Consider the following 15,413-nt stretch of genomic DNA (forward strand, 5'->3'; position numbering starts at 1 on the left):
AATGTTTTGCTGTAACTGCAGAGAGGCAGTAAAATGCTGGCAAAGGCAAAGGTTATAAACAAATCATTCAGTGCTGACAGAGGCTCCGTAGATGATGACAAGAAGCAAATAAAAGGAATAAACCTAGTGTTCTGTTCCGATAAATTTCATTGATTTCTGTACCGTGTCATTACAGCTGCAGCCTGCCCTGTTATCTCATAGCTCCAGACCTTTCATTATGGCTTCAGATGATAACAGCTGTTGATATGCTGCAGGAGGTTGCAGTGACTACCACGGGGGTAAAGTACCATATACTAAGAAATAATTAGGAAAAACCCCATGGCTGGCTAGCTTTGATCTCCCGTTGGCGTCCTTGCTGTATGCTGATAGTGCTTCAGTTTCCTGGATGAGTTCATGAAGCTTTTATGATAGCACATACACTCTATAAAGCAATATAACCCACTTGCTGTGCCAGTGCAAGCCAAGTGCTGCCGCACTGTGCTGGAATGTGTCGGGCTACCTTGTGAAGAGCAGCCAGCATCCTGCCCCACACACATGCGGAGCCCTGCAGGCCTGCTGCTGGGATTGCTGTACACAGGTGGTTCAGGCCTAACCCCCAGCATCTGCTTGCGCCTTCAGCAGTGTGACTGTAACCACAAGACTGTTGATCAAGTCTCAGATTGGTGACATTAGCACTATCGGAAAGTTAAAATGTGAAAACAGTCCCCCAAACCTTTGTGATTCCCTAACAGTATGAGTGAGCTATAAGGAACCTCTGAATCCCAAGCATATTTAACAAACAACTGGCTCCTTTTGCTCTAAGCAAGAAAAACCCCAACCATCCATTTCCAGTTTGTTTCTCTCTTGATGCTGGGAAGGGAAGGGGCCTGAGATGCAGTCCTGGGGAACTTTTTGCAGCAAGGAGCGCAGGCTGTGGGTGTGCGATATAACCTGGCACATACTCATAGAGTGCTGGAGAAGTGCCAAAGCACCTGCAGGCTTTTTCTTGGCAGGAGCATTAGAAAGTGCCTGGTTCCTTATTTCTAACTAAGAGAAGATTGAAAAGAAGATACGTACGTGGAGAAAAACTGGGATGAGAGGATGAAAGGGGCATGAAAGATCATGCTTATAAAACTGTCCACAATATTGGAAAATAAATGACTCCGGACTATTTATTGCTTTGAGGAAACCCCAGCTCCATCTATTCAGATGAATGAGGAATTCCTCTTCATATAATAAACAGACTGTATGGAATTACTTATTGTGAGATTTCCATTTCTCTGCAACCCTAAATCACACCAGCTCAGAATGCTCCAGTGCCCTGCAGTGCTCAAATGTTTTCAGATGATCATAGCTTCACTGCAGCTTTTCTGTTCCTTGCTGTTAAATGTGAATTTTTATTAGTGAGCAGAAAAATTTATTTATTGCTGTCACTGGAATAGCCCTGAATCTTTCATCTGCTTCTACATTTGACCTAATATACTACATGCTGCAATCCTGCCAGCCTCATTTTACTCATTTGGGGCTTCTGAGTGTAAATGAAAAGCCAACCAAAAATTCAGGCAGCCCCAGGGATGCTTTTCCAATGTCTTACTGCACAAACATATTTCAAGCACAGGCCTGGACTACAAGCCTGATAGAATGTAGAGTACAGATGTCCGTCAGAGAAGAGATGACTTTCTGGGACTTTTTGATGGAGATGAGAGGTAGATTTAATTGGAGGTAAGCAAATACCAAGTGTGGATTACTGAGTGGTAGGATTAGGACCTGAGGCTGCTGACTCCACCTCATTTGCACCGAATATGTGCTGGGGACTTGAATTCATAACCTTCTTTGTGAGAGTGTCTAAAATCCAAAGGCCAGATCAGTGGCTGATCCAAACCCTTTAACTTCATTGGATTTACAGGGAATAAATTGTGTCCAGTGTATGTGTTCTGCAGTATTTTTTTCTTTATGACTCTGCCCAGTTACATCTTAGAAGTTTTCATGATCTAGTTGACATTTTGCAGGGTTTGTTCCTTGGAGTGCAGCGGAATGTTATGTTGCTTTTGGTAGATTGCCACACTACATTGTCTGATCCCAGGCTAAGAGATTTTATTTATTTTTATTTCACATTGTTTCAGCTGTTTTCACTTTTCCTTTATTGTTTTCCATCCTCCAGCAGAATTTATTCATGAATGTGGCAGCACACCGGGTTTCTTGGTTTATAAGCAGAAGTTATTTGAAAAACCCAATGTTTTTTTTTGTTTGTTTTGTTGTTTTTTTTTTTGTTGTTTTTGTTTTTTTTTTTGCTTCTAGCTGAGGAAATCTTAATACTATGGCAGCAATGGGTTGAAAGGTGATGCTCTGGGAGCTGATGTCTTATCAAAATGAGGGAAGATACGGGAAGGTTGTTCTGCTAGAACAATGTTGACCTAATCTTTTTCTAGCTCTCATACCTATTCAGTTAAAATTACTGCACAAGGCACTCTTATAAATTACAAAGCATGTATTTACTAACTGTATATACCAATGTAATTTTCAGTGTATCTATATGTGTGGTTAAGTTGCATGTATGCATATACATCAAGATCCTCTGTTCTCTATAAAATATGCATTGCTTTTTCAACTATAGTTAAAAAAAGTTCTTAGTGGTTACTTTTCTGAGCACATTTTTTCCATGCTTACTGTTCTAGATTACATATGTTTTCTGTTACTAAGACTCAATTCTTCATTTCTTATTTGTAGGGTTTTTTTTTGTCTTTGAGCCCGTTAAATGATCAATTAAGCCATCATTGTAAATGACATCTGAATACATTTGTGTATCAGTAGCAAGAGAAATGTTGGCTGTCCAATCTAAGTACTATAACTTATCATTCAGTCTTTTGTTATTTTCTTGGTTTCAGTGAACAAGTAAGTACTGTTACCTCTCATAATAGAATGACTGTTCACAGAGAGGCTACTAAAAGGTTTACTGTAATAGTAATGTGAAACTGATATGAAGGAACTCATCTTGTACAATAAAAGTTTGCTCCATTTACTGATTTAGAAAAGGAGGAAATGTCTAAACGGGTCCTTCTCATTTCTCTTGTAGGATTACCTTGATTGTATCACTGACCAATCCAAACTGCCCCTGGGGACTGAAGAGCGATCAGCCCTGTTTGGAAACATACGAGATATCTATCATTTCAACAGGTAAATTGATGTTTAACTAAATGAAAGTGGGTCAATAGCCTGCATTAATGGGGAGGGAGCAAACCAAGCAAATTTTCTTTTATCATTTTAATGCTGCTAATATATATATGAATTGAGTAATGGTATTTTTCTGATTCTAAGCTGGGATGATTTACTGAAACCAGATTTTGTAGCTGTTGATTAAATGAATCAAGTGTGTTGTTCACCTACTGTTTCTGTTTTCATGCTGGTTGTTTCCATAAATATAAGTCTAACATGCTTCCTATCACAGAAAAGCCTAATGCAAGACTACCATGAATGACATCTCTTCTTTCAAAGAGAAGTATCTTATTCCTTCTATATCAGATCTTTTTGTATACTGCCATGCATCTGACTTTTGTAACACTTCAAACTGCTAGATACTTCATTAAATAATTTATCAAAAACATGTTCAAGTACCTTTCCATTTATTCAACTTTTTTGCTAGGTATCTTATCAGCCTGCTCAGAAACTCTGCAAATGGAGTTCTGGCCTATACTGGGAACTTGAAATAAAATTTCTCTTATGTCTATAATTGGTTCCAGATTGTGTGAGACTGATGGGAACTTCAATTTTAAAAACATACTACTGTTACTTTTGACTTAATTATCTGTTTCTGTAAAAACAGTTAACTTGTTCAGCATTTGGGAAAAACCTGAACATTCAATCAATTTAACAAACCAAATGGCATAAAGATCCTATGTCTTCTATCCCATTATTCCTGTAAAAGCTTTCTTATCCTTAACTGTAGTTGACAGATGATCTCCCAAACTACTGTGACCTTTGAAGAACAATAAATAATTTCCTTGAATCGAAAGAAAATTCCAAAGTGGAAGACTCCTGTTGAAGAGCTTCTTCAGTTTATCTATCATAATGGGAAACCAAGATGTGGCTATTATATTTTCTGAGTGTTCAAAAACTAGGGAAATGGCAGGCCTGGTTGTTGGACGACATTTATATCAGCATCATTACAAATACTACCTAATAAAATTACTCTTTAGTATGATTTATTATGATAAGGTATCACTAAGTTACCAAAAAAAAAAAAAAAAAAAGATAAAATTTGTTGAGGTTAAAAGAAAAGAATGAAAAAAGAAACCTAGGGGACTTTTAAGGTTGTATGTTAGAATTGTTAAAACTCATTCAAAGCCTCTAGTAAAATACTAATGTATTTCAGGCCTCTTGAGTTAAAATGGAAATAGACAGTTTTCTAAGATTCTTACTGTACATCCTAATACAGCATCAAGAATAAGTTCCCACCTATGTGAATGAAACCTGGTGTGTAGCTTCTGGGTCCTAAACATACTCTAGAGCCTCATACTCTTTATCTTTGAAAAAGTTCCACTTGGCAGTCCTTTGTTAGTTTCACATGCTTTTTGTAAGCACAATTTTATGGTTTTAGAATTACCTTGTTTTCGTCAACTTTGAATGTGTGTTGGGCTCTTGTGGTCAGTGTAGATATGAAAAATTCCATTTCAGTAAATGGGAATTACTTTCAACTATATGCTTTCTGATTTTTACCTCTTGCACTGAATAATAGAAATGATGGTCAGGATTCTAACTGCTGGTCCCGTCCCTATGACTTCTTTTTGGAAAGCCATTTCTTAAAGTAGAATTATAATATTCCAGTAGTCCTGCTAGAATCTCTTACGAAAAACTGCTTCACTTTTATTAATTTATTTGGAAGGGAGAAGTGTCCTCTAAGCCAGCGTTTGCTACCTTCCTCCTCTGGCCTCTCCTGTTGAGATTCTTTTCAGTGTCAGTTTAGGGTAAATTCTTGACCCAGTAGCATGACTTCATTCTGAAATGGGAACTCTGCAGAGAAGCATGTGTAAGGTTTGTACTTCTCTCAACACCCAGATGATCATAAGATAGGCCAAACTAAAACTTTCATTGATGAGACAAATTGTGTAATTAGTGACTACTGAAGCATGCATGTACCATGCAGAGCTGTTCTCTACAGGTGCTGTATCCAGTAGTCTCTGTGTGCTGAGGTTTGTACAGGCAGCTGTTGACTTTCTGTTAGGAAGAGTCTTCAGAAAACCTGCAAGAGCTCACCTTTAAAGGAAAAGGGTTTTGCTTTTAGTGGAAAGAAAACAGTTTTGGCCACTAAGTTTTTGTAGCCATGAGATTATATCAAGGCTACATTTCTCTTTTTTTTTTTTTTCTGAAAAAAAAAAAGTCTGAACTTTTCAGATTCATTATATAGAAAATTGAATTATTCAAACAGTGCAACCATGAGGACCAGATTGTAATTGCTTTGTCCCTTATAGCTTTTGATGCTGTGCTCTGTTAGGCATAGAGAGAATAAAGCTTTTTGGTAATGCTGCTAGCATTTATGGCTAGACTGCACCATGTTTGGTCATCAACTGTTCTTTGTCATGGGTGCAAAACAAATAATGCTGTTCCCTTCCTGCATTTTTTATTCCTTCCATGTTATCAGAATTGGCTGTCTGATGTAGCTGTCATTATTATCTTTCGTTTTCTTCATTTCAGATCAAGAGGAAGGTGAAAAATTTCTGTCTTGTTTTAAAATAGTGTGATAATAATATTAATAAGATTAAAAGAAAGTCTCACTTGGCTTAATTGAAAGGGATGTTAAGTGTTTTGTCTTGAAAATGATTCCTATTCCAAAAGATCAGAACATCATAAATAGCACTGTAATGAGTGATTTGACTGATTTGACTTGAAGAAAGAATGAATTTGTTGCATGAAAAATTTTTAGTCTTTCTCTGGTTACCTCTCTCATCCCAAAGGTATTAGCATTAGCTATTGATGATGATTCAGATGAGTACAGATTCAGATTTTTCCAGCTCATAACAACCTCAATGTTATAACTCAATACATGATCTGAAACAGAAGTAGCTGTTGTGGCATGCTTCAGTTTGAGTTCTGTTTGTGATTCGCCTGCAAGAGCATCATAATCCCCTACTGGTGTACCCTCATGCGCTCTTCCTGCCTGGGCTATTAGCATACACAAGTCACAGTTGTCAAGAGTTGTGTTGCTATCTGTGAAAAGTGTAAAACATCTCAACGTCCACATGAATGAAACATCTGTTTTCTTGCTACCATTTTTACTATCAGGTACTTAGATGTAGAATGATAAACATGCTCTTTCACACGTCAACATGGTATTATAAGGATTTATTTAAGATTTTCAGGATTCATGGGCATGATAGATTTGTTATTTTTATGCAGTGGTAGGTTGCTCTTATAAATCCTGTTCTTATCACTCAGATGAGACAGAAGAGAGTGCAGTATAGCTAGCAAAATCATCCTAAGTGCATCCTTTACATTATAGGCTTGCACTGACAACACATGCCACAGGCATATTTACTGTATAAACTTGGACTCTCTGCATGAATATTTGAAATCTTTAAGTGCAACATTAACCATATTCTGTAGGAAAAATAATGGAACATATTAGGAGGCAAGTGGGAATAAAATGGCAACAAGATGCTACTCTAAAGCATCAGGAGAACGTCTGCCTGCTGGGGCTGGGCAACAGGAAATCTCTGAGCATGTTCTGTTTATTTGATTTGATCTTATTTCTAAAATTCATTTGTGGAAAACAATCATTATAATTAATGGTTATGCTCTGCATTGCTACACCTACTTTCTTTTCTAACTTAATGAGCTTCATGAGTATGGGCTATCAAGCAAGGGTCATATTTTTATTCTTATTTTGTTGAAGAGAGATTCTGAGGTGTGGAGGTTAAATTGTTGTTATACAAAGTGGCTTAGTATCCGCTGAGCCTAAGTTTTTTGTCTGTCTTCGTTCATTGTGACTGATTGCTGATTTCTCTCCTTCCTTCCTCTAGTAATTACAGAAGCAAAGAACAAGTCAGGAAACTTTTCTATTTACTCTTTTCTTACTTACACAGGGAAATTATTTCTCCCTAGAAGAGGAAAGGGTAGTTCCCTAAACATAGCAGCACCTAGGCAAAATGCATTCAGGAAACCAGCTATGAATTGGAATGCTACTAGAAAAGTAGCATTAAATGAAAAATCATCTGATGAGAAGGAAAAATGGTTTATCATAGAACCATTTGGTAGAAAATTCTTTTTCTTTCTCAGTTTTCTGAGAATATCTTTTATTAAAACTAAAGAATATTAAGACCAAGGAGTGACCTTTGAGGTTTTCTTCTTCTGCTTGAACAATTTATTTCACTGAATAGTTTTTCAAGACCTGAATTTCATACGATAGTGAACATGCTTCGTTGTTGAGTTGCTCCTGTTATAATGAATTCATTTCCTGTTTGGCTTGTCAAAAATATAAAAAAAATTTTCAGTAAGGTTTTATTTTTCTGCATGTAGAATTTATATGTTCCCTTTCAAAAAACATTTTCCTGGCTCACCATCTTTATTCAGTGAAGAGACCCACTAAATGTAGAAAAGACTTCCTGAGTGAACTTATTACCATTCTTCTTGTATGTGTAATACATCTCTGTTTCTCATCTGTGTTTTCCAGACTTGCTCCTCATCCACCTCAGTTAAGTCAAACTCCCAGAACAAAGAAAATCTTTATAGGACAGGGCATGTTTTAAATTTTGTTTGACTTGAGTGTGTTAGTTGGAGTACAGGACAAACTACTCTCAGTCTACAGTACTGTGCATATCATATAAGAGCTATCAGTCTGAAGGACAGCACTCAGCTTTACATGATCAGCAACCCATGGCCATTGTAATAACTTGAATGTTTGTGTATGTGGGAATACCATTTCCTTAGGGTGCTTCTCTGCCTCCAGATAGAAAACTCCAATGACTGCATATCTAGGGGAAGAGTTCATAAAGCTTTGTGGTTTACTGGCAAGAAAGGTATTCCAGTACTGTAATTAATGTGAAGCCAGCATATGTAAGAATAAATAAATACAAAAAGTAAATTAATGTGACTTCAACATATTGGTAGAAAAACGTGCAATTTTGTATTTGGGTGATGTGTTGTGGTATCAGAGTTGGAATTTCTGTGCACGTGCAAATAACAGCTTGACTGTGTATAAGAGAAAGTGTTCTGAGTAGTACACATGGAGATACTGTGCAACTGTTATCGTCTGAATCTGAGTGCCTGATCTGTATGGAAGAGGAACAGTGGTAATAACACTGAACAGAGTTAAGATACTGTGTTTTATGTGGTAGGAAATAGAACAGTATGTTTGACTCAGTTCAATTTAGATCCTGGTTTGAAAGATGGTGCTTTTTTATAGTCTGAAAAAAAATCAAGGAAAACCAATGCAGGTCTATTCATAGGAGAATGGGAAGCTTACGGGGGAAATCAGAGGGTTTTCTAGTTCCCTTTTTAGGACTTGCTGCATTGTAAGTGCTTCCTTGAATGATGGAACTGTGTCTGTCTCTCGGGCACATATGCATGTTTATTCTGAGGTGTGCAATAATTGTCTTTCTTTTTCCTGTTCTTTGTTTTAGTGAACTTCTGCAAGATTTGGAAAACTGTGAAAATGATCCTGTGGCTATAGCAGATTGTTTCGTGTCCAAAGTAAGTGGCTGCTGCAAGTATCTGTAGCACAATACTTGTTGCAGAATGATATCAAAGAGTAAGATTAATTTATTAATGTTCAAGACCTACACTTCAACCATGAAAAAGATGTTATTTTATTTGAAAAGTGTATCTGAACTGATGGAGTTATTGATGTAGGGTTAAGTTTTAGGTCCTTTTTTTGTGGAGCATTATAGTGAATCATTTTTTCCCAATTTTTTTAACATGGGTGATCAACCGGTACTACTGTTATGCTTTGTCTGCTTAAAAATGATGACAAAATAAGACTTAGCTGCAATTTTAGAAAAGGCAATAACTTGTTGCCCTATTATTTTCTAAAATGCACTTTTCCTTTTCCTTCTCTTTCTCCTTCTCCTTCTCCTTTTTTCTTTTTTCTGAACTGAGCCATAATAACTTAGTTTTCTTTTAAAAAGAATGGCTGAAATTCTAAGGTTAAGATTCAAACCTCAGTCTCTCTGAAATACTTTGGATTTGGTGAACATATTTATTCTATCGTATAATTCGGAAGTAAGAAAATATTGAGAAGAGAAAGCTGTCAGATGCAAGAGAAGTATAAAGAACCAAAGTGTCTTTCATTGCAGGACACCCAGAGAGATAGTCAGTGGGAAGGAAAATGCTTATTATGTGTAGAACAACAAGAGATTAAAACAATCTGGGCTACTGATGATTCGAGTTCACTGCAGACCTCATGAGAGAACCTACATTTGCCTTACACCTGTAGACCCCAAATATGTCAAGTAACAATGCTTCTCCATGATGTTTCTGGGTTAAAAGGGGCAGAAAAGGGAAATGTAGTTTTTTAAATATAATTTCCTTATTGTGGTGTTTGCTTGGTTTCATTAAAAAAAAAAAAAAAAAAAAGTAAAATCTCTGTCATGTTTTAGACTTCATCTTGAGTTCAGTATTTCCAGCACCAGCCAATTGTAAAAACAGTCCTAACATATGTATTTAGGACTAACTGGACTACTCTGTTTTGTTCAGTGTTATTGTGGCACAAGGGATTTTATTGGAAAAGGAAATAACGGTATCAGATTAGGGCTGCCATTTCACTGAATTACTTACTTGAATTGAGTTGGAGCAAGTTGCTACTTATCTATCAGCTGATCTTTTCTAAGCACTGGGAGATTTCACTGTATTTTTGCCATGTTGCAGTGGGACTTCTGGCACATTGTTATCGCTCCAAGCATCCTATATTGAATTTAAGAAGAGTGGTAAGGACAAATACAAAGTTTTGTGTGTGGAATGGAATAAACATACCTGTAGATTGGGTCTGGCTGGCTAGTGAACAGTCAGCAGGATCTGGAATCATGGTAGACTACAGAGCATGTCAGCAGTGTGCCCTTGCAGTGAAGGCCAACATTATCTTGCAAGTATGTTAACGTATAATTTGTATTAGCAAAAATACAGTTGGCAGATTTAGATAATTGTTTCTTCCCCTCTATACAGTACTTGTAAGACTGCATAGTACTGTGAATTTTGGTCTTCTGGTACAAGAAACACACTAGGGTGATCCAGCAGGTCTGGAGGCTAGAAAATATAATGTGTAAAGGCTGAAAGAACAGGATTTGTTTAGCTTGAAGAAGACAAGCTAAGCAGAAATATTTGCTGCTGTCTACGGCTACCTATAAAAGAATACAGAGAAGATAAAGCTGAGATTCATTTTTGAAGGAGCATAGAGTAAAAGACAGTGGACACAAGTTGCAACAAGGGAAATTTCAGTGAGATGTGATGACTTTTGGGTTTGCTTTTAACCATGAGAGTGCTTGAACATCAAAATAGACTGCATACATCCTGTAGGATCTCCATCCTTGAATACCAAACTAGATGATCTTTAAGGTCCATTCCAACCAAGATGTTCTATGATATTCAGAACTCCAGTAGAAAAGCAATCTGATCTAACTGGCGCTGCTCTAATACAGACATAGAACACAAAACTTTCAGAATTCCTGCTCAACATAAATTCTCCTATAATTTGCTGATTTTACTGGTGCATTCCAAAGATGAGGGTCCCATTTATTCCTATGGATACTGCAGTAGAGAAAATGTAGGCAGCATTGTCATGCCTTGCTATATCACACAAGTTGTTCTTGTACTGAAGACCATTTGTGAGGCCTTCAGGATATTTATAGATGTCACAATTTGGCGTTCATAGATCTATTTGCCATATTACATGAATGTATGTGTAGTGACTAATGGCTGAGACATGAAATAAAGGTGCTAAAAGTGATAACAGCAAATCCAAGAAAAAGTTGCTCCCTCTGTTGTATTAGCCAGCTGAAAGAAGTTCTCTGATAGACTTTCTGGCCATTAGTTCTAGAATCCATCTGCTTATCATCAATTTCTTGTGCTTTTTGTTCCCTTGTCAAATATTTTTAGAATTTGTATTACTGGCAAGCAACTGCCTGATGGCTCAGAAATTGCTGGAGATTGCAATCCTAATGAGCATTTTTTTAACTTCATCCAGATGAGTGCAAATGCTCAAAAGAAAAATAAAACAATACCACAATACTCCATAGTTCTGTTTTTGGCTGTGAAAATGTCATTACAGTAACTGGTGACTGTCTTAACAGACTCCAGTTGTCCATTCTTTGTTGCTTGTATCTTTTCAGCATTGAGTAGTGGAAATAAAATACCCTTTTTTGGCAATACGCAGTCCTTTAAAGCCTTATGGGATTTCAGCCATTTATTGTTTGATTACTTTGAGTATGACTTGTGCACAGGGATAATATTATACTGAAGTCATAGCTCACAGCTTTAGCTAATGGATGTAGCTCCAGTGGAGCTTCTTAGATGTTTTTAGTGGAACTGTGCTTTGGTTATGCTAGCTCTGACTCTAGTGGCATCTTTTTTCAACCTACTTATTCACTTGTGAATAGCTTAGTTGTTAGGGATTTTGAACGTATAATCAAGCTTTCACTGTAGGTAACATGTTTGCTCTTTGCATTTCATGACAGTCAGTAACTGAATAAAGTAATTGCCGTCTGTTCAGGATTCGTGTGAAATAACACAAAATTGGTTTGCATGAATAGTAGAATAGTTATGGTTAAAGTAAGTGGAGCTTTTTGGAACGAAAATGCTTGCTATTACTGAAAACATCTAGTGAACTTACTATTATAGCATCTAGTTTTGGACCAATTTTGATAGGTTATTTTTTTGAACTTGAATGTGTTACTTGGTTTTGCTTAATAAAATTTGTTGCATAGCTTTTCATACTTCCCTCATGCAGCCAGATACCATTGTCTTTCCTGTGTAAGGCATTCATGTTCAAATAGTAAACAGCCTTGCATCTTTTACTTCTGAGGGAAATACAGTAAGGATTATCAAATCACATTAGCATGCTTTGACAAAAACCCATAATTGTGGATTTGAATATTTATCCTTTATTTTGTTCATTGCTCAAAGTAAATAGCTCCTAAAATGGTAGCTTTTATTTGTTAACAGGCCTTGGCAAGATGTCTTCAGGGTAAATCAGCCACTAACTTAGAATTCACTATCAGTTAAAATAGCCGCACAAAGTTGTAACACAATATAAATATTTTTTAACAACTTACAACATTATACTAATTCCCTCTGTTTCTGATGTTTTTAAATCAGTTGTAACCCATGGATACAATATAGACACAAATGCAGAAGAACAGTTTGGTGTTTGATTGTGTATTACTGCTTTTAACTATCTGAGATACAAAAGAGATGAATAGGTATTTATTTAATCACTGTAGAAGTGCTGCTGCACTGAAATAACCTGCCACTGAGGGTTGCAGTGCACTATGGTAGTTTCTACCAGCCCTTGGACCTTTCTTGTCATTTAGAAGAACTATATTAACTCTAGTATATTAAACATCTTGAAGATCTTTTGCTGATAACTGTAATTGGAGGCTGACAAAAGGTTTCAGAGCAAGCTTCTCTACAGCATAATTATTCATATATAAGTTTGTTTATATGTTTGCTTGCCAATTTGGTCTTTCATTTTTGTAGTAATAATGCCAGTGTTAATTAGAAGATTGATTTCAGTATTCTACAAATTTGCATTTAAGTGAGTAGTTGTAAAGGAAAGCTTAATGCTGGCACATGACTCTTCTCACTCAGCACCTCAGAAATTTAGAACATATGTTTTCTGAAAGACAAACCACCAGCTTTTAACCAAGGGGAGAGGGAGAATGACTCTAATCTAACATCTTATTAATGAAGAGGAGATCTAGGCAATTGGCCTCAGCTTACACTCTCACTCAGCTCATTTTTTCAGTCTCAATTTTATTTTAAAGTGCCTTTTATGGCTATAAAAAAAGCAAAGCAAAGTGCACCAAGAGTTGAGAGGAGATTAGGGATGTAGCCCTGTGCATGGCTCCTTGCTCGGCATGCAGGAGTCACACTGTGAACTGATTGAGCAGCAGGGAGCAAACTATGTATAGCCGGGATCCTGTTGTGCTTGGCTTTGCTCTTCAGGGTGACTTGTAGTAAGAGCAGATAACATTTGGCTTTGGTCTCAGTGTTTTTATCCTCTGCCCTAAAAGCTTTGGGCCTCCAAACTAGAAATGGTCTCTGGAGCAATTCCAGTCTCCCAGCAGAGATGACTTTTAATCTGATTTGAAGATAGCTAAGGTGAATGTAATGACTTTTAGGCTGAGTAAGCATAAGACTGTCCAAAAAAATATCGATGAACATATCTAGTGCTACGCTTACAATGCGAAAGATAGAAATATATTAAATCCATCTCAGTTTTGGTTCTTCTCTTATTTCTGAATACAACACACAGCACTGGATTTAGCCTGCATGGTTTGTGCCCTGATATGCCCCAGTAATTCAAGGCTTTCTCTGGGAAGTCTGCTGTAAAGTAGGTAGCATCAGCCATGCATGCAAACTAGATGACTCTTCTTGAGATGTGGAGGTGCCAGGTAACTAGGCAGCCCATTGGAGAATGGCCATCCTGATTAGAGTGGCTTCCTTCCTCGAGCTGAGGAAGAGCAGTTGTGTGGTTCTTGGCGAGTGAATTATAGGGCATATTTTAGATCAATATGTTTGATTTATTATCAAGTCTCAACTGTCTTTGATTGAGGTGGAGAAGCAAAAAATTCTCTTCTAAATTATGTGACTGCAGGATCAAGCCCAGCCAGCATAGATTCAGGAAATTTAGATCCTGCTTGACCAACCTGATCTCCTTCTATGATTGAGTGACCTGCTTGGTGGATGTGGAAAGGGCTGTTGACACAGTTAATCTAGACTTCAACAGTCTTTGACACTGTCTCCCACTTCTCCTGGAGAAGCTTGGCAGCCCGTGGCCTGAACAGGTACAATCTTTGCTGAATAAAGAACCAGTTGGAGGGCTAGTCCTAGGAAGTGGTGCTAAATGGAGTTAACTCCAGATGATAATCATCACAAGTGGTGCTCCCTAGTGGTCAGTACTGGGGCCTGTCTGAATAATAAATTTATTGATGACCTGAATGAGGGGACTGAGTGCACTCAGTAAGTTTGCCTGGGAGGAAGTGTCAGTCTGCTTGGGAATAGGAAGGTGCTACGGAGGGATCTGGACAGTGTAGGCTGCTGAGCTGAAACCAACAGGATGAAGTCCAACAAGACCAAGTGCTGAGTCCTGCACTTTGTTCACAACAACCCCAGGCAATGCCACAGGCTTGGGGCAGAGTGGCTGGAAGACTGCGTGGAAGGAATGGACATGGGGATGCTGGTTGATGCTCAGCTAAACACAGTGTGCCCAGGTACCCAAGAAGGCCAATGGCATCCTGGCTTGTATGAGAAATAGTACTGCCAGCAGGAGCAGGGAGGTCTCCCCGTACTCAGTGCAGCTGAGCCACACCTCGTTTACTGTATTCAGTTTTGGGCCTCTCAGTACAAGAAAGACATAGAGCATGTTCAGAGAAGAGCAACAAAGCTGGTGAGGGGTCTGGAGCACAAGTCTTATCAGCAGCGGCTGAAGGAGCTGGAGTTGTTTAATTTGGAGGAGGCTCAAGAGAGACCTTATTTCTCTCTACAGTTGCCTGCAGGGAAGCTGTGGTGAGGTGGGGTTTGGCCTGGAAGAAGTATCAAAGAATTACCAAGGTTGGAAAAGACCTCCAAGATCATCCAGTTCAAGCATCCACCTATCACCAATATTTCTCCGCTAAACTATGTCCCTCTAAACATCTAGATGTTTCTTGAATACCTCCAGAAGTGACCCTAGGCAGACTGTTCCAGTGCCTGACCATTCTAGCGGAGAAGTTTTTCCTAATATCCAACCTGAATCATCTCTGGCGCAACTTGAGGCCATTCCCTCTAATCCTATTACTAGTTACCTGGGAGAAGACACCAACCCCCACTTTGCCACAATCGCCTTTCAGATCATTGCAGAGAGCTGAGTATGAATATGTAAATATATGTAAATATATATATTTATATTTTTATATATATATTTATATTTTTTTTTCCACAAAATATTCTGTACTTTGCTTCTGAAATCATTCTGTAAATTGCATTATTCTGTGATTGTAGGCATGGGAATTTATCACAGTTTATACCAGCAAGCCCGTAAATGAAAATTTTATATTAGTCTATGCTACTGGTGGGCAAAAAGCTGGACATGAACCAATAGGCGTGTGCTTGCAGTGCGGAAAGCCAGTAGTATCCTGGGCTGCATTTAAAGAGGATGCCCAGCAGGGAGTGGGAAGGTGTCAACCTTGTCCATGGCAGAGGGTTGGAACTGGATGATCTTTAAAGTCCTTCCAGCCCAAGCTATTTTATAA

At 37.9% G+C, this 15,413-nt stretch overlaps 1 protein-coding gene across 11 annotated transcripts in view; it reads left to right on the forward strand.

Annotated features, from left to right (window-relative positions):
• PLEKHG1 (pleckstrin homology and RhoGEF domain containing G1) overlaps positions 1 to 15,413 on the forward strand; it is a 125,465-nt gene that overhangs the window by 89,838 nt on the left and 20,214 nt on the right. For all 11 annotated transcript variants that reach the window (XM_085217026.1, XM_085217031.1, XM_085217027.1 and 8 more), the window contains 2 exons: positions 3,053 to 3,153; positions 8,592 to 8,661. In XM_085217026.1, the coding sequence (XP_085073152.1) occupies positions 3,053 to 3,153; positions 8,592 to 8,661 (171 nt within the window). The remainder of the gene's footprint in view (positions 1 to 3,052; positions 3,154 to 8,591; positions 8,662 to 15,413) is intronic.

Source organism: Meleagris gallopavo, chromosome 2, assembly GCF_905368555.1.
Source record: "Meleagris gallopavo chromosome 2, MGAL_WU_HG_1.1, whole genome shotgun sequence".
In the NCBI taxonomy this organism is placed as follows: Eukaryota; Metazoa; Chordata; class Aves; order Galliformes; family Phasianidae; genus Meleagris; species Meleagris gallopavo.